This window comes from Aulonocara sp. 'chitande type north' Nkhata Bay, linkage group LG9 (assembly GCF_057382095.1).
Source record: "Aulonocara sp. 'chitande type north' Nkhata Bay isolate Kocher_YH1m ecotype deep benthic linkage group LG9, A_spYH_male_GT1.1, whole genome shotgun sequence".
Classification (NCBI taxonomy): domain Eukaryota; kingdom Metazoa; phylum Chordata; class Actinopteri; order Cichliformes; family Cichlidae; genus Aulonocara; species Aulonocara sp. 'chitande type north' Nkhata Bay.
Window position 1 is genome coordinate 37,082,641 of NC_141352.1, and position 19,431 is coordinate 37,102,071.

General features: G+C 43.4%; 1 protein-coding gene across 5 annotated transcripts in view; it reads right to left on the reverse strand.

The window, feature by feature from the left end:
* Window positions 1-12,709: 12,709 nt before the first annotated feature.
* The window catches only part of arhgap12b (Rho GTPase activating protein 12b), a 63,072-nt gene continuing 56,350 nt past the window's right edge, over window positions 12,710-19,431 (reverse strand). For 3 of the 5 annotated variants that reach the window (XM_086307332.1, XM_086307333.1, XM_086307331.1), the window contains 9 exons: window positions 17,461-17,565; window positions 17,245-17,343; window positions 16,926-17,028; window positions 16,717-16,836; window positions 16,515-16,613; window positions 15,667-15,744; window positions 15,432-15,566; window positions 15,207-15,312; window positions 12,710-14,111 (listed from right to left, as the gene is read on the reverse strand). In XM_086307332.1, coding sequence (XP_086163458.1) covers window positions 13,937-14,111; window positions 15,207-15,312; window positions 15,432-15,566; window positions 15,667-15,744; window positions 16,515-16,613; window positions 16,717-16,836; window positions 16,926-17,028; window positions 17,245-17,343; window positions 17,461-17,565 — 1,020 coding nt within the window. In that variant the 3' untranslated portion in view covers window positions 12,710-13,936. The remainder of the gene's footprint in view (window positions 14,112-15,206; window positions 15,313-15,431; window positions 15,567-15,666; window positions 15,745-16,514; window positions 16,614-16,716; window positions 16,837-16,925; window positions 17,029-17,244; window positions 17,344-17,460; window positions 17,566-19,431) is intronic. The other 2 variants (XM_086307335.1, XM_086307334.1) reach the window with 1 other exon arrangement.

The window sequence follows — 19,431 nt, forward strand, 5'->3', positions numbered from 1 at the left end:
GAAGTTTTAAACACTGTGGTGGTCTCTGTCATGGTAATGTGTACATCATTTCATTTCATTAGAGACCTTGCAGTAGCATTATGGAATATTAGTTTAAGAGCAGTTAGCGTCTTGTCTAAAGCGTCTTTCTAAAGAACAGAGAGTAAACATCCAGATGTGTTACTGAGCTGTGAGTCACTCAGCAGCCAACAGCTGAGCTCAGATAAACCGACTCTCAGCTCTCTCACGTTTGGGTCACCTCACCAGTGAGGTCTCTTTTGTTAATCCGTTCGTTTCTCCCTCATCTATCGCACTCGTTAAGAATGTGTCCACCATCACCATCCCGCTGCGCTCGACCTTTGGCTGCTCCCAAGGTGTACATGCCTCGGTAGAGATGACCTTTAACCTACACCGTTCTCTTACTCTACTGGGAGATGGCGGTGTGTATGTGCATGTTTCATGGGAGTAGGAACAGAGGTTAACAGAGGGGGATTTCCTGCGCTTTAGCAAGCTTGTTCATCACTACTCCTTTCACCGATACCTGCGCTCCAAAGCACCTTCCAAATCACTCCCTCACAGTCTTCCTCGCCTCCTCCTCAACATACTTTTCACCCCCGGAGCTGTGGTTTTCTTGCTTCTCCTCTGGCTGATCGGGCCCAGAGACTTTGACGGCACCTGTTGTTTTGAATCCAGCGATTATCAACAGTTTTGGTCTTCCTCCCTTGCGCTAACAGCAGAGTCTATCAGCTCCGGCTGAGCCGCTGTTGTGTCTGAAGCCCAGGCTCCAAAGGCTCCACGGCTTTTTGCATAACAGTGTAAAAAGTGCAAGTAATGAAAGGAGCCCGTTTTCTAATTACAGACAAACTAGAACAGAGAGTCTTGTTGGGGATAATTTCATATCATCACCTTTGGATGAATACTTTGTAATAGTAACGTGGGCTTTTAGATTCAATACGAAGCTTTTTTTTTTAATGTGGCTTGCAAAAAGAAGCTCGAATGTGCCTACACAATAGTGAAACCACAGAGAAAAGTGGTGATTTGAGCCCTCATAAACAACACAATTCATTAACCGTGTTTTCTTCACCGTTGGCACGTGACAGCGGTGCAGGAGAACACAGTGTATGAATATGCAGGGTGTGATTTGTGTCTGTTTTTGAAACATGTTTATTCAGGGAGCACAGCGGGTACACGATGAAAGTTTATTTGCTGCCGCTGTCGATGTGAATTTATTATTGTTTTAGAAGCGTTCAACTAAACATGTTTGAAACTTAAACAGAACTACTGCATTATCAAGAGTATTTTTATGTCTTTTAAAAGGACTCATTTGAGGAATATTCTCAGTGTCACCTTTTGTCCTTATTAAGATTTATTAAGCAAACAGGTTAACCTTTGGAGCTGAAAAAATAGGCCAAAACCTGCAGTTCCTCTAGCTGCCACACGAGGCTGACCTCCATCTATACACTACCATATCCAACTTTAACAGAAAGTTACATTAAATAATTTTGTTCACTGTGGATAATTTTGCCCCTCATAACAAATCCAAGTCTGGTTATTTTCTTTTCTATAAATTATCCACCTGGATAAATGAGTTAGTGATGTCCCTGCTTTGACTGACGAGTGTCCCACCACAGGCAGCTTGATGTTGGTGAGTGCTGTGCTGTGCAGGGTCTGTGTAGTTGGTGCTCAGTTTTAATACAACATCTGACTGCTTTGAAATTCTATCATCAGTCCGTTACTTAACACTAATTAGCCAGTATGTCATACAGTTTATGAATGCAGCTCGGCAACCGAGTTACATAGAGTTAGCGGATATAGTTACCATATAGGTAACTTTTAGCTTTAAAAAAAACAAACAAACAAACAACAACAACAACACAGCGTCGGACAAAATGCTAAGTACAAATTTTCAAAAGATTCAAAAAGCAGAGCACAAAACAACAGGTGACGAGCACAGGCAGTGTTAAAGATGGATGTAGCTACCGTAAAATCATCCATTAGTTTTTGAAGTCCTGTTCTGAAGGTTTGAGATGAACGTTTCCATCATATCATATTGGTTGCAAAAAGATTTTACGCTGTGTACAGTGACAAGATGAAGAGAAACAGCAAGCTAATGGGATACACTATAATTAACATCATGAACACATTGCTAGCTAAAAAAAAAAAGTGCTTAGCATGGGCGTTAGGTCTAGTGAGCTTGTAGTATACCATAAAAACATGGCTAACTGTAGGACCTATGCACATGACATTTGGGCTTGTTGATTTGGGCCTGATGATGTAAGGCCCAAGTAAATGATCTGGGTCTTTAGCTGCTCAATATTCCATTAAACTAAATGGCAGCAAAACTTTTTGGCAGACTGATGAGTTTATGATAGTGGTGAAAGAACCAAAACAATCAGTTCATGGGCCATAGATAACCAAACCAGCAAGCTAATAGGTGCTAAAACTTGCTGTAATACTCTGATCCAGACAAAGTGCTTCACATTTCTTCATTAATATCAAATATTATAGAAGCAACAATTACAGAAAAACAAACATATTCTTTTTCCAAACAACAGTAAATCAGAGTTCATCTACATCTCTGCTCAGACTGCTGGCCCGTGACCTGAACCCAGGTAAGAAGCAGAAAATGGATGGATAGTTTGTGTGAAAGTGTATATTTCCAATAAACATGAAGGTGAACTGTTGCTACGCATTGTTGTGTAGACATTTCAAATCAATTTGTGCTTCAGCTACACTTCCCCCTCATCTTGGGCAACTTGAAAGCGTTTATTCTAGAAATAACCTGGAAATTTCCGAATGTTCCCATCTTTCTTGGAGACACCATTACCTCGCCCCGGGGATGCCAACGTGGCTCCTGTCACCTACGTTCCTTAAACTGAGGTAAAAAAGTGCCCAAATGTGAACGATGGAGTTTCCGCCTGGCAGCGTTAGCAGTAGCTTGTGTGTTTTAAAGTCTCTAAAACGACTGAGGCTAATTCACATCATTACTCAAAGCCTCAGCCGTACACTTGCACTTTCATTTGTTCTTCTTATCACAACCTTTAAAAATGACAATAGAAATGAGGCTCCCAGTCAGAGGGTGACAGAGGGAAATGAAGAGGAAAAAGGGGTGGGGGTGTGAGGGGTGGAGTGAGATGATGAGGAGGGATACTAATCAGTGCAGGCAGCATCCATTCTCTCCTTCTGTCTCTGTCTGTCCCCATTTCCTCAAGCTCTTTTCATTAAGACGCTGGTGGCCTCATTTCTGTGCCAGCGTCCAGCAGACCCTCTGACCTTTTGATGCCCTCTGTGCCCCTCCCCCCCACCTGGTGCAATTGTTAAGAAATGTTTGGGTGTCCCTTTTTCACCAGCGGCTGACTGCTGCAAGCCCTTCCGTGCCTTCTTTTCTATGCCATTTACTGGGTGTGGCAAGAACGACAGAAGCAATCTTGCTTTGGGTGTAGCTGACCCACAATAACAACACGTTGTCCCCAAACGTTAAAGAAAAAGAAGACAAAGAGATATCATAAAATCCCACAGAGTACATGCAGCATGTGCGTGTAATCCAACCCGCCTCCCCTCTCAGGAAGGAGAACAGGTTGGAGGCCCATCTTTCTGTGCCAGATGGCTCCACATTGACAAATCAATTAAGCTCCACCTCATCACCAGGGGGAACGGCCCCTACCTCCAACACCCTGGGGTTCTCGCTCGACCACTCCTCCGTCTCCCCTCACCTTAATCACCCCCTTGATCCCCAGGAAAGCCTTGGCTGGGTAAAGGGGGCGAGGGAGGCGAGGAAAAAAAAGATAAAACAAAGAGGCTGGCAGCACATGAATCACCTAGCATCAATATGGATGACTTCCATGCTAATGCAGAGGGGACCTGGAGAGGAACAGTAGCAAAAGCTTGATTTTGTCTGAGTGTGTGTGTGTGTGTGTGTGTGTGTGTGTGTGTGTGTGTGTGTGTGTGTGTGTGTGTGTGTGTGTGTGTGTGTGTGTGTGTTTTTACAAGCTCAGTCGGAGCAGATTTGCCATGTGCCAAAGATCCAAATGTCTCTAGTTGTTTTTCCTCCTCTATGTGGAGGTGGGAGAAGAGGTGGAAGATGAGGGGAGGGTGGACGTTTGGGGAAGTTAATCCAAGGAGAATAACAGCGCAGCCTGGAGCAGGTATGCATCTGGGTCGCCGGAGCGGAGGGTGAATCCATGTTCTTCACTACAACCTAGTGGGAGAGAAAAGGCACTGCAGAGAGCGAGAAAGAGTCATGTAGACTCGCGGCTCATCGGCAGGAAACTGTGGACTAAAATAACGTGTTGATGATGTATAGAAATCCAGGCAGAGCTGAAGGTCAAAGAGCATTCTTACCCACTGATACCTGAACATGTGCACTGTCTGTGAAATGTGATCCTATTAAACACCACAAAAAAGCTTTGACAGTGAAATTACTGTAATAACAGACAATAATCCCATCCCAACAAGAGTAAAACTCACCACAGCAGGCTTCCAAAAAAGAAGAGTCATCAATTTATGGAAAATATTTTTAAAAAATGACAAAGAGCAAGCCTCGCTATAAAGTTAAAAAGGTATTTACAGACTGAGGAAGTAAAAAAATCCAACTAGTGTCCCAAAATAGGTGCTGGAGTCTACCCCTGCTGACATTAGGCCTGAGGCAGGGTAGACCCCGGCCATGTTGATAGTGTGCCACAGTGCAAACGCAAGCAGAGAGACTACCATCCACACCTACGACAGATTTAGAATCTCCAATTAGCCTAACACGGATGTGTGTGTCCTAATTTTGCCAAGATTGTGATTTTGCCTCAGCTAATCATTGTTTTTGATGTCAGAACAGAGCTCAGCTCGCCAGTCACTATAAAGATAAATAAAAAGGCTACAGGGAAAAGTCACAGAATGAAAGCCTTCAAATGTATCAGTTAGTTACTATTTACTTTTATTAGTTTACAGTCTGCTGCTAAAACTTTCCTTTTTGATTACATTAAAATGCATTTTAATATCATATTTGCTTCTTCGCTTAACATTTTTTCACAATGGAAATAAGGGAATATTTGCTTGCATGGGTTAATTGCTAATAATAGAGGTATAGATTAAGTACGGAGCCCCCCAGGGGACATGGGAGAAAAAAAATTAGGGAGGAAAAAAAAATTAAGACGGACTTTTGCGAGCGCTCGCAAAAGTATTGCGAGCGCTCGCAAAAGTATTGCGAGCGCTCGCAAAAGTATTGCGAGATCTCGCAAAAGTTTTAGCCGCATTCTTCGGAGGCCGCCAGCTCGAAGCCGACCGGGAGGTCGAGGCACGATGTGCCGGGAAAGTGGTGTTCCTCCCGGCTGTAGTAGGTCTCGACTTCCCGTTAGCTTCAAGCTAGTGGCCGCCAGCTCGAAGCCGACCGGGAGGTCGAGGCACGATGTGCCAGGAAAGCGGTGTTCCTCCCGGCTGTAGTAGGTCTCGACCTCCCATTAGCTTCGAGCTAGTGGGTGTCAGATCTCCAAAAACGTCGGAGCTCTTTTGCAAATATGTGATGTCTTGTAAACCGAGCAGGTATCTGACGTTTACACAACTACATTCACGCCTCAAAATATCTTAAAAGTGTATTTTGTGACCCAGAAAGAGTAATATTACAACTAAGTAGCTGCCGCCATTGTTGGAGTTTTGCGAGATCTCGCAATACTTTTGCGAGCGCTCACAATACTTATTGCGAGCGCTCGCAATACTTATTGCGAGATCTCGCAATAGTCCGTCTTAATTTTTTTTTCTCCCTAATTTTTTTTTTCCTCCCTAATTTTTTTTTTTCCTCCCTAATTTTTTTTTCTCCCATGTCCCCTGGGGGGCTCCGTAATTAAGCCCTAATATAAAAGATAATGCTAAGCTAAAAGTTAACCAGTGAAGAGAAGCATGCTAGGACACTGCTAAGTCAATGCGAATGCCCTGAATAGATTGGCAATCAGAGAGACACTCACATTCACACTTAACCTAACATGCTTCAGTCTAAGCTGAAAGACAACAAAATGTTGAGCTGAGGGGAGCTGCACAGTCATTACGAGTACCACCTTTCACACCACCGATTAGTCTGGCTGTAAAGTTTGTTAACTCGTGGCAATGGTGACGACGAAAGTGAGGAGTGTGGGAAGGTATCAAAGCAAAAAAAGGGGGAGAGGCAGATCAAATGTGTCATCTTCATCACAAACACCCCGAGTCGAGGCCTGAGCGGGGAAGGTAGGAGGCAGGTTTGCGCATTAGGAGGGGCGGTGGGGTGATGAGAGATGTGTGGGTGCCCTCCTGGCTTGGCTCAATCCCCCACGTCCCTTTACTCATCCGATCTGGGGGCAGCGACGGGAAAGAAAGAGAGAGCTGATGCTGAGACCCCTGGGGAGAGATTAGCGCTGACAGCACAACAAAGAAGAATTATGCCAGGGGGTCCTCAGCTCTTCGACAAATTCAAATGTAATGTATGGCTTTAACCACGCCAAAGGAGGATCAACATAATATATGATCGACCCACTTTGCGGTGCGCTCCGTTGGCAGTGATGTAAAAGCGATTTATGCCCGTAAAGATGTGCAGGCTAATTAAGTAAGACATTGGCACAGGAGCAAATCCAATGAGCTTATGAGAGAGCTGGCAAACTAGCGCAGCCCTCCCTCTGAAAGGTCTACCTGCGGTGAGAGAAAGAAAACTTCCCCGAGCTCAGACCAGAAGCAGGAACTGTCAAAAGTGGCTTGTCGAACGCGGACGTCCACGTGTGAGGCTGTTGATCTGCTAATTGAATTCTTGTTTGTGATTTGTTTAGGGTCCCTCCTCTCCTCGCCCGACAGCATTGGAGGCCCAGGGCCTCTGTAATTACGCTGGGCCTTTTCCACCAATCAGACAGCTGCGTTGAAAAGGCTGTGGATGAAATGTCCTAATTACAGCCTCGGCGGAGACTGGCCCCACCAGGGGAATACATGCGCTGTTAGCTAACATATTCCAGAGCCAACAGTGTTAATGAGAGAGAGAAAGGAAAAACAGAACCACCCCACCTCCCCCCCAATCCAGCTCCTTTCACATTAATCAGAGCACCTAGTTCTTCCTTTGTCTCACTGTCAGTACTTATCACGGCCAACCTCCACCTCACATCTCCATCCAGGCTTGGAAGATCACTTCACAGCTGCCCTCATTTCCAAACGAGGAGCCTCTCCCTTTGCTGCCGATTGCTTCTGATTCCTGCATCAATTAAAAGCAACACACCGAGTGTAATCATCACTTGATGGCCCCCAAAAGCCATACATGCCACTGGCACATAATCGAAAGGTCTCCGGGGGGGAAGAAAAAAAAAAAGGGAGGGAGAGTGTTGGTGCAGATGAAGGGAGGGGCAGCCAGCTCAGCCCATTTCTCTAATGAGCTGCTGAACAGGCTGTGTCACAGACCTACAGAGGCCAACAAGTACCTACGCCACGTGTTCCTCGTCGTCACAGGAAAGCAGACGCTGTACTTGATATTAATATTGAAGCCTGGAGCATGAGGTTTTAACCACCAGTTGACAAAGCCAGGAAAGAAAGTATTTTTTATGTGTTTTTTTTAAAGCTTCGAGTTGATTGAAGTCCCGTTCCACCTCTGCATATATACAGCATGCCACTGTTGTCTTTGTGTTCTCGCTCTATCTACAGTTAATTTCCCCAGACCCCCATTGCAGCTGCCGCAGGTAGACCTCAGAGAGGTGTAAGGAGGAGGCCCCGTCTCTCCTATTCACCCTCTTTTCCTAAGAGCTGCCTCATTTCAATTCTCACTGACAACAAGAGAAAATACTGGAGCAGAAGAGGCGGGTTTAGACTACCCGTGTGTGTCTGCTACAACAGCAGCTGTAACTGTCCAAGGGTAAATAAATAGATATTCTGGAGAGAGCCCATTATCTGTCATGGAATGCTGATACAGTCTTGCCTTGTATTTATTGCCTACTTAATGGACTTGATTGTATTACTGAAGGTAAGGAGGAGGGGGGGGAAAAGTCCATTGCCAGCTAGAAGGTGCTTTCAGCATCCTGCAATTACCTTATGTAAATCCTGGCCTGGAATGTTGATCCACCGCTATTTAAAATGCATTGAATTTCCATGGAAAATGATCCACTCCTGCCACCCGAAGCTCATTAATAACAACGACGAGTCGGGCTGACGTTTGGAATACTTACACGCTTACTTAGCATCACCATGCATGCGAGAACACAGCCCAGTCAGCCACGCGCTGCATCTATGACAGCACATTTGGATAAAGGATGGCTTTGAGTTCAAGCGCGCTGGCAAAATGAGTTATTTCTGCAACAGGAACTGGTTCTTCTTCTTGCACATGATGTTAAACTTGTATGCGCTCACACCATCAGTGTAGGAACGTGCAGACTTCAATGCACCCCCCTTTTTTTGTTGTCTTAAATTTTACCCTCACATTAAAAATGTTACAGTGTGTGGGCCGTGTTAAAGGCCAGCTCTCTCAAATAACTGAAGAAATGCTTTCTCATCTACATTTTTGCTTTTATGTCTCCAGGTTATGTGATCTCTCTCTGAAAAGTGTTTGTCCAAACCCCAGTGCACTTATAGAACCTTGGACATGTTGTGCTCACAGCTCAAATGCATTCAAAAATCCCTCCAGTTGAGCTCAGAAATAGCAGTTTGTCTGGTTTTTGTCATATGGAAGTGAAACAGCTGCATTTAGGAAGTCTAGAGGAGCTGCCGAAGGTCTGAGGTTGTCGGTAGAGTCACAGGTTAAAAAAAAAAGAAAGAATATAAAACAGCATCATTTTACAAAATGACTGATAGGACACGAGGGGAAAAAGTCCTGCTATAGGTACTTGTAAAGAACTGCGGTGTTATACTAGTGTAAAACAACAGAGTCCAGCATATATGCTGTATACCTGAGAATAGCTACAATAGTGACAACAAACTTGATAATACTGCCTTCTGTCACTCGTTTTATTCAATGTAACCAGAAATGGGTGAGTGCAAATACACCCACTCGGAAAGTGCTTACAGAAGTCAGGGCCACAGGACGTTTTCCCCTGGACAGGAAGTGTTTTTGTAACCACAGGTTTAGTTTAAAGGTCATTACATCTCAAATGAGCAAATTTATTTTTGAATAATTTCACCTCTGATTTAAATAAAACCTTCATGGTCAAAGGTTTGAATATATATGAAATTTTAACTTAATATATGAAATAATTTGTGTTTTCTGAAAATGGTGTGTTGACTATTTCGGGGCTGTTATTCGCTCACTGAAATCTGCAGCAGTGTTTAGCCCTGAATATCTCAACAACAGGATCAAAGTCTGAAAACTTCCCTGCTTTTACTTACTATGAACTATGAGTATTAGCTAGCTGAATACACATGGAATGAAAAAGAATAAAAGCCTGGTCTTTTTTATCATCAGAGAAAAAAAAGACATGAGTTTATTTGCAACGGATACATTAAAAACTGTTTGAGTATTAGCCTGTAAAATCCAATATTTGAGTACATACCAATTAAAAAAATGTGACACTGCAAACATAAACCAGTGATATAGCAGCATATAGTTGACAATCATGCAGACTACAACCTGTAGAACACTTTATAACTTTGAAATTCTTACACAACCTGATTCACTGTGATGGATTCATTCACACAGTGAATCAGGTCGCCGATGAGCACAGATGCCGGTCCCTTTGTTTGCCCTGACAAATGCTGCTGCCTGAAAGCTTCAATCACTGATACAACATTCAGTATTTTTAACTATATCATCATAAATATCATTATTGCAAATTTCGATGAAATATCGTGATATAATTTTGAGGCTATACCGCCCACCCCTACATAGGTGACATTATATTAGGTGCATTCATTCTGTATTAACAGCTTCAAAAACATATCGAGTTCATATCAGTGTCAGCAGACGTCTAAGTTTGTGTTATCAGACATGAAACTGCAGCGCTGAGTGATGTCGCCCTGCTGCTGCCACAGAAATCATTAATGGTGGCGTAGCAGGCTGGTGGATGGATGCAGAGGAGGTGGAGGAACATTAGTTCATCTGTCAAAGAGATGTTTGGACTGGATTGTCAAATGAAACGTCACTTCTAATGCACATTAGGATCTTCAACAAACCCGTTTCACCAGAAACAAAAAAGAAAGAAAGAAAACCTGTGTAGTAAAAAAAATTAAATTAACTGTCAGTCAGAAAACACAACGTTTAAAAGCTCCAACGCTCTAACTGCTGCACAGCTCAACAACCAATCAGCATCATGGAATCTAAAAGTCTCCTCTTGGATGTCTTCATCTTGCAGCACTGAGCTAACAGCACCTCACGCTTGCTCTCTGAGCTATTGGTAAAAGCAGTTGGTAAAAATGTCTTTACCACAGAGTAGAAAAAGAAAAACCTCCCAAACCATTTTGTTCCTCATTCAGCCACTTTGCTGACAGCCCACCTGCAAATGAAGCGGGGGGGGGGGGAAGATCCATAAATCTTTTATGCTCCATAATGGCTTGTTCACATTACCTGCCCACACCTCGGCCTCCACGGAGCAGATCAGGCCTGAAAACCACTGCAAGCATACGGAGCATTTCAAACACTCAAAGCCTCTCCAGGCCTGCGCTGTGGTCACATCCATGAATTATAGAAATGATCTAATTGTTTTCTCATTTGGAAATACTGAGGGCCCTCCTCCTTGCATCTCAGTTTTAACGGCCTGCGGTTTTCAGCGGGGTGCACGACTCAGTGCTGCCTACCTTTGACACGTTTGTTGAATCCAGGGTGGTCCGTCCTGTCAAAACAGAGCCAGAGCTGAGGTATGAGTTAAACCTGTTGCAATAAATTAACACATAGGCAAAGAGAGCGGAGGTGGTTCAGAGTAGTGGCTTCAATCAGAGGAGGGCATGTGGTGGAAAGAAAAGAGCCTGTAGGCTGGATGAAAAGTTCTGTTTAACTCCCTTAGAGAAAGTACAGAAGATAAATACTGCCAAGAAAGAGGGAAAAGTCACACGAGGTATTCTGCTTACAGTATTAAAAATCTAACATACATGTGACTCACACATGATGTCACACATCGCACAGCTTTTGTCATCTGTGAGATACGGTCAGTCATAGATTCTAAACCCTCACATTAATGTCTGCGGGCTAATGTACAGGCTGAAATGTTAAATCAAACCAGGGAATCCACCAACAGCAAGCATTTGGGAGATCCTGAAAACCAGGTAAGAGTGAGATCGTCTGCTATGCTGCTGTCTTCAGGTGTTTGACCTGCCCATTGAAGAACTCCTTTCTTTGCTTTGAGGAACTCTTGGGTCGATTTTGCGGTTTGCTTTGGCTTATCCATCTGCAGTGTGAAGCGCCGTCTCATCAGTTTTGCTGCATTCGGCTGAATCTGAGCAGCGGTCCTGTACACTTTAGTTCATCCTGCTACTTTTGTTAGTAGTCACATTATCGGCAAACACAATTTACAGGTTTCTGCTGACAGCCAGGCCTGTGCCATAACATCGCCTTCAGCGTGTTTCACAGATGCTGTGGAAAGCTTTGGATCATTTCTCTTCTCATCATTCTGACAGAAGTTAATCTTTGTTTCATCTGTGAAGACTTTTTCTGTCACATCTGCAGCTGATTGTCACCATGTTGTGTGAGGACACAACATAGGTTCTGTTGTGCTTCTTTATGTGTGTGTGAGCTTTTGCATTCTTTTCTATTCGCTGGTGCTTTTGACCTCTCCAGGCCACCGTACTTTCACGTTTTCTGTCAGTCCAATCTACCCTTGCTGTTTTTAGTATAGGCAAAGGTTTACACCGTGTTGTAAACGCTGTTTACATTCACGACATTAACACTGATTATGATACACCTACCTCCCCAAGAGTTTAGTTGCCTGCTGTGGTCTTTCAGGCCTTTTGGTTTTCTTTGTAGCTAATTTGGCTACTCTTAAAGTTTCTGCTCTGTCCTTCACTCCATTAACATTTCTTTGGACCTCATACTGAGTTTCAGTGAAAAGATACCAAATGTATTGACTTAATTTGTCATTAAATAGCCTCATCGGGCCAAGAAACTATTTTATATATATATATATATATATATGCACAAAAAATGATATGAAAAAGAGGTTAAAGTTAACAAGGTGAAAACAAGGATATTCTGAAACTATAACAACGGGAGGTGTCTTTAGTTGACGTCTTTGATGTGGCATTCCCCCGACAAATGCCACATTCCAAAAATCAAGGAAAATTAAACACTGGCGCTAATAAAAACTAAATTAGATTAAAGCAAACCCACTCTGGAAACTTCCAGATATGGAGACAACTACAGAAAATATACACACAGGCTCTGTGTGGCTTTCAGCAAAGCAGAGTTTGCTCCATTTCGTGCTTCTTAATCAGAACTGACACTGTGGCAATTACCTAATTAGACATCAATTAATCCACACCCTTCAGGTCTGCAGCCACGTTTGACCTGAGACGTAACGACAAAAACGGCGTTTGAAGAACGGAGAAATCAGATTAATGGAAGTGGAGCGGCAGAGGTTGGGCTGCGTTCAAGAAATCTCCAGAAATACACCGACGTTTCATTTCATAATTAACAGGTAGGAAAATAATTGATTGAGACATGAAAGCTTAATCACTCAATTCAATAAGCAGGATATCAGTGCTGAGTAGATTAATTCAATTATGTAATTAAAGACGAGGGAAAGGGGGGAAGCTTTAGAGCTGATTGAAGGTTAAACAGCCTGCTAACCTTTTCTACACGTCACATCCACCACAGCACACACCGACGTGGGTTTGTCTTGTTTTTTATTAGACATAGCAATTTCACAAACAGCAGTTAGCCTGAAAAGTACATTCAAATGTATGCCTGACCATGCGCAAACACTCCAGATACACCTGCAAACAAAAGTAACAGTCGGTCACGGGTTTTTTTTTCTTTTTCACAATCTGTCTATTTTTCACGTTTTTGATTCAAACTTCAACAAAGTCAGACTCTTTCACTGGTTCGCCATCAAAAGCACACATACCTCAGTCACTACGACAGTTTAACAGCTACTTTCTTTCCCTGTACATACGCTCCGAAAGGGTTTAAAGGCTCTTCTTTGCGTTCGAACAGCCGGGCGCCATGTTCCCCTGTCTGAACACTTTGTAATATTAGCTTACGTGAGGAGAAGGGTCAGCAAATTCACGTGAAATGGTAACACTGAAGTTCCCAGAAGTCCGCTTTGTTGGTTTCCAGTAACACCAGGACTGAGGTTGGCGACCTTTCTCGCCACTGAAGTTTTAATGAAGTTCACGAAGGACCGCGGCCGGCTTAACGCAAATGTTACCAAAGCACGTTAGACTACACGACACACAGTTTGTTACAAAGTGGCAACACAGGGATGCTTCTGCTCCGATTTGATGCCATTTACCTCACTCGGCACACTCGTGTGTCAAAGGGTTAATGGCCAACACTGGTTGAAAGTGGGGGCGGGGGTGTCACTAATAAGTGGGATAAGTGTAATTCCAGTTCATCCAAGAGCCAAAAGACAGTCTGTTAGCTTAACACTGATTCTTTTTCCACCTCATCCAAATACTCAAAGGGCTCACACGTCACAAACGAAGCTTCACGACACAGAAACCAGAACCACTGCTGGTCGGATTCCACCAAGAGGTGCGAGCAGCTCCACTTTCATTTACTGGCCACAGGGAATCCAGTGTATGTGAAAAACACCTGAATACTCAAATCCACCACATCGTCCACACGTCATCGCAGCACCACTCTGAAAAAAAACTCATCTGGCCCCACTACTCGCAGCAGGAATGGCAACTGAACAAGTGGGTGAGATTTATACACTTTGTTTTTTTCTTTTAAATCATCTCCAAAACTTCTTCAAGTGCAACACTTTAGGAATTTTTTTTCTGCTTGGTCCACAGCAATGTTCAGTTCAGTCCAGAAACAAAAGAGAGGAGGGGAAATGGAAAACAAGTCCGTGTTTGAAAAGTGTGGCATCCTCTTCCTAAGTAGGCACCTCTACCTACCAAAAATACTTTCGTACTCGAGCAGTATAAGCTCTACTATCTGGTTCTGGTAGACCATGTGGACCGCGATGTTGCCCGTCTCGGTCTCGGGCCTCAGCAGCGTGGGTCCGAACACGATGGCCACGCTCTGCGTGGTCATGCGGTTGGCCTCTCCGTGGTCCACCACCCTGGAGAGAAGAGGAGAATGGGGAGAAGAGGAGATTTAAAGATTGCACGTTTTATAAACAGCTTCAGATGTTCGCCGGCGTTCCGGTTTCATCTGGAGAAAAGTGCATTACATACATCTTTAAGGCTCGAGCCGGAGCGCAGAAGCAAACTCGGTAACACGACAGAACGCTCCAGGCAAGAGCATAATAGCTTTTTTAAATAGAATCTACATCCTTGCATGCAGATGCACAAAACAATAACATATTCATGGAGCGAAGGAAAAAAGAAGGCAGATTAAATCCCCCTGCTGATATATGTAGACCTCCATATACAGAATGTCACGCTATAAATTTCCTCATGAAACACCACTTCACAGGTACTGAATTACAGCAAACACGGCACCATATAAATGCAAATTGGAAAGCTAGGCAAATGTCATTGTGAACATATGATATTGCCACTGGCTGCAGTGAGCCAAGAATACACAGCTGGCTCAAGTTTGTGTTTGCATGTAGGCTGATCGGAATGAGGGAGAGTAAACAGCTGAACGGGTCCGTTTGAGCCACGCGTGTGAAACTCGTTCAAGTAAAACGTGACCCAATAAATCAAAGAGGACGGGCATTAGAGAATACACACTTGAAGGCGTTTACTTTCTCCGTGTCGGATGTTCCTCATAAACGTTTATCACCAGTTATATTTTTCAAAGTGACTGCTGATGAGTTGGCCAACTAGTTATGATCCTGGGCTTCACACTGGGATGGGCTGGTTACAGTTGTCAGGCTGTACTTTTCCCATGTGTTGATACAGACACAGGTCCGAATATTTGTTTTTATTTGATGGATCTTCAGGGTAAAATGATTTATATCTGGGCTGAAACAATGTTTTGTCATTATACCTTAGTGTATAACAAAATACACAGTAATAAATAACTAACATACAACACAGTGGCTTTAATTCAGAGAATATCCGACTTCAATTGGGAAACCTAGAAGTGAACAAGTCTGACTGATGACTCTCTCACTTCTGAAGACAGTGATGAAATTTCACAGGTTTCAGGATCTGAAGAAGTTATTTATTAAATGGATGAATGGAAAGTGTCCCAGCGCACTGCTTACCTCCTCAGGTGTTTGAAGAGGATTTGCATTGTGTCATGGTTGGGCTTTGGCAACTTCTTGATTAAATCTTTGATTGAATTCACTCGCTGCTTGTAGTCGGAGCACTCTGAAGAGGAGAAGCAGAATCAGCGAAAACACATGGATGCAGTGCCACCTTGTGGTCACACCAGGCAAAGGATTTAACCTAAAGATTGAGAGCGGCACTATTTTAACCGTATAACTCACTGATGGCATTCACAAAGTCATTGAAGGATCCGTATGAGAACAGAGGCTCTGGAAGCTCCCTGAAAAACATCTTGAGAGCTCCGGTGGTGACGTGGATGTCCTCCCACTTGCTATCATTGAGATCCACCTTCTCATCTGACAGATGACGAGGAGGTAAGGCAGAACACAACTATTACCAGAAAGCTGACCCTTTACATCACATCACATATAGAGATACAGTGTAACTAGATCTTACCATGATTCACAGCAAAGCGAAGCTTCTGGATCACTGCCAGGTTCCCGCTCACTCGATATAAGCCGTCAATATTAAGACCTGTGGGTGTAGTTGAGAGGAAGGGAACACAGACAGGAGCAGGGAGTGTAAACGACAAGGCCGCGTTTATGTTTCCTGACTTTAAAGCAGCAGCACCAACAAAGAGAGACTGATCAAATGCTTTTGTCTTCACTGCCTCGCTTTGTGTTGCTCTGGAACAAACTGCAGGTAGTCTGAATGAAAACAGTTGAGTTGATGCTTGAAAGAGACTAAAATTACGCCTGATACAGAAAGTCGCAGCATCAGAAGCAAAAACAATTTAAAAACAATTGAAATTCCACACAGATGTTTAATATTCTGAACTGGCTGAAGTGGCAGAAAACCTGAGTTTACTTCTGAAAGACTCTGCCTCTCTCCGCCATGACCTGGACACAGGTCATGTTACTGGCCTGTGTCTATGTAACCTCATCGGCTGGAAGATCTATTTATTTTTGTATTTACTGATTTTCAAACATTTTTTCCATTTAAATACTTTTACACAGCCTCGTCCAGTTTACGACTCGGGTAATTGGCTCGTGTACTTTTAACCTCTGGAACTCTGTTGTTTAATGTGTGTGAAAAAATAATGCAACTGTAACAAACGACTGGCTGAACATGAAATAAAACTGAGCCGAAACCATCGCCATGGTGATGCATGATTTATAGCAACATATTCTGGAGTCTTTAGATTAGAATGGGGGAGCTTAATGTCTGCATTTGTGAAGTTGTATATAAAAATCGATAAAAATAATAAGCAGTGTGACATATGCGTATGTATGGGGGGCTCATACCTGTGTTCTCCACATGTTCGATGCACATTGTGACAAAGTTGGGCACTGATGTGTTCTCCCGCTGACACAGACTGGTCAGACTGCAGCCGAACACCTGATCTGTGAGCACGCACAAACATTTATTTCCATCTTTCACCCGTCTGGTGGAACATCACAGAGCACTCTCGCTGGAGTCACGTGCATAGAGCTGCTGTCCGCTTACCTTTAATGTATCCTTTGTCTCGGACAGCCTGGTATGTGGGTCGACGAGTCAGGAACTTCTTGAGCTTCATCCTGGTTTTCTTCTGGTCTGATGAATCCATGCTCACAGAGTTCTTCATTGCTGTAGGAAGACAGGCTCCATGTGAGTGCATCTCTTTTGCAAACACACTGAATGTCCATTCTGTAGCGCAGGGACACTCGCAGACTTACCTCGGCTCTTCTTAGAGTCCCGGTGCTCCTTCTCCTTGTCCTGTTTCTCAGCTCCCGGAGACTCTGGCATGTCCTCCTCAATGGCTTCATCCGACTCCCACGCCTGGACGGGGAAGACACATACATGCTGTTAGCTTAAGCTGGCTCAGAATGAATTTGCTCTCAGTTTCTATTTATTCTGTCCACTCCTGAATATTTAACCTTTCACTGCAGTTTGTTTAAACAGGTGTAAACTGGGATTTCAGCTCTGGCTGGACTTGCACTGAATTGTGGGAAAAGTATCTAAATTAAAGGTAAAGCTTCTGTGTCCTCCACTCACATGTGTGTTGATGGTCTCTGTAAGGGCGCGGTACCAGTCACTGATGACACTGTCGATCTCAGACTGTATCAGGAGCTCTGTTCCCTGACGGGTCTTCAGCTAGAGGAGGAAAGGATAAAAAGCCAAAACAGCTCAGCTTGTTCTGACATGTTTGAACCGAAAATGACTGAAAAAACAAGAGCTGAGAGTTGGGAGCAGGTCCAGTGGGTCCAGCACCTCGATGACGTGCTTCTTGCTTGATTTGTCCTTGGAGGCCCACTCCACTGTCCCCCCGCGCAGATCCACAGTGAACTCAGGCTTAGACTGATTGCTGCCAAACTTCTGGAACAGAGAGACGGGACACAGTATGAGAGACAACATCTGACGCACACATAATATAACAGGGATGTCATGCTGTGTCTGTACAAGGATGAAACCAGATATGCAACAAAGGGGTAAAGACTTAACACTGGACTCAGTAAATAACACAACAGTTAATAAAATAGTCGTTAAATCATCTAAGAACCTCAGTTATGTTCATTAATATTGCATTGATGTCAGAGGAATCACTGGTGGAGCAGGAGGTACATATTGGATCTCTTCACACACAAAGATCTTTAGTTTTGTGTTACGAAAAAGCAAAAAGGCTATTAGTTATTTATATTAATGTCATGCATATTAATAAACACGATGTTTGGAGGTTTTAAATCTAACAGCGTTGTAATTCAGTCAGAGCTATTCCTGGAAATATCACCGGAAAGTGATGAACACCGTGAGCCTCCTAAATCTCTCTTCTTGTCAGACATGCGGTCCATATGGCAAATGCCTGAAACTGTGCGAACAGATTCCTGACATCAACGCCTGGTCAGACACCCCAGCAGAAAGCTGCACGTTGGAGCAGTTGATCAACTCCAGCACTGTCCCCAAAGTCTGGCTCTTCATGTGTGGGTAACTTTCTGGAAGGGGATGCCAGGACACGACCCAGCACTGTTATTAATCACTGGAGCTGTGGTGTGACCCGTCATAAAACAAGGTCAATTATAAGTATCTCCACTTGTTGTAAATGACCAAGACAAGATTTTAAATTTGGCACTGGATTGTAGAGTGACTTGCTTTATTTTATTGTGCCTCACTCTGGACAATGTAATATATTTTTGGAATAAGACCAGGGAACCCCTCTGACTCCTTGGGTCCTGGACCTATGCTTGGTAAGCCCTGTTAGCATTCTGTATTTCCTCCCTGTGTCTTTATATGCTGCCATAATATCAACTCTTGCCTCCTCTCTCTCCAAGTATGCACTTTGTGCTTGTCTCTCCGTGCTCTCCTTCTTTTCTCTTACTCTCCACACACAACTACCAGCCAGAGGTTTCTTCCAGCTAAATGAAATATCAGTACTGCTTAAAAAAAAAAAATCTTTCAGTGACATCACAGAGAAACTGTATGAAACACACTGATGCAGCTGTTGGGTGTGAACCTTTCATGAAGGTTTGATCACACTTTGTTCTTCCTCTCTTTAAATCACTTTTCTATAGTTACTGGAATGCTGATTTTCTTTAAACTCTTTGCATTTTTTCTTTCTTTTCTGCATATTTTTACTCACTTAATATTTAAAGAGCATTCCATTTATCAATAAAGTATTAAACACACTTGCCCCAAGTAAAATATAAGTGGATGTCCTCCTGAGGAGAGACACACTGCATACACTTTTATCCAACAGAATAATTTAAGTCCTCTTTATTAACTATTTTCTGTTTGTCTGTCTGTTTGGGCTCCACTGCTGCTCATTAGTGTATCTATGGCTACGTCCACACTAGCCCGGATAGATTTGAAAACGGTGTTTTCGTCTGAAAACACTCCGCATCCACACACTATCGTCTTCAGTCATTTTCACAGAGTTGTGCGTCCACATTGAAACGGGCGAAGACGCTTACGTTCCAGTACTGCGCATGCATGAAACACAAGACGATTCGACCTGCCTCATTTCTGCCTGCCGTTTATTTACTTTCTGACTCTTTGAAACGTCGCAGCAAAATGTCGAGAAAAAGCACCGAGTTTTTTTTAAAGTGGACTAACAATGAGGTGGAGTTGTTGGAATTTGAAGAAAAGCTATCTGAGGGATGTACAAACTGATATCAAAATTGAGAGCAAACAAAACAACTGCTGTATAATGCCCACCGCTGTTTAATTAGACACTTGATTGCATCACAT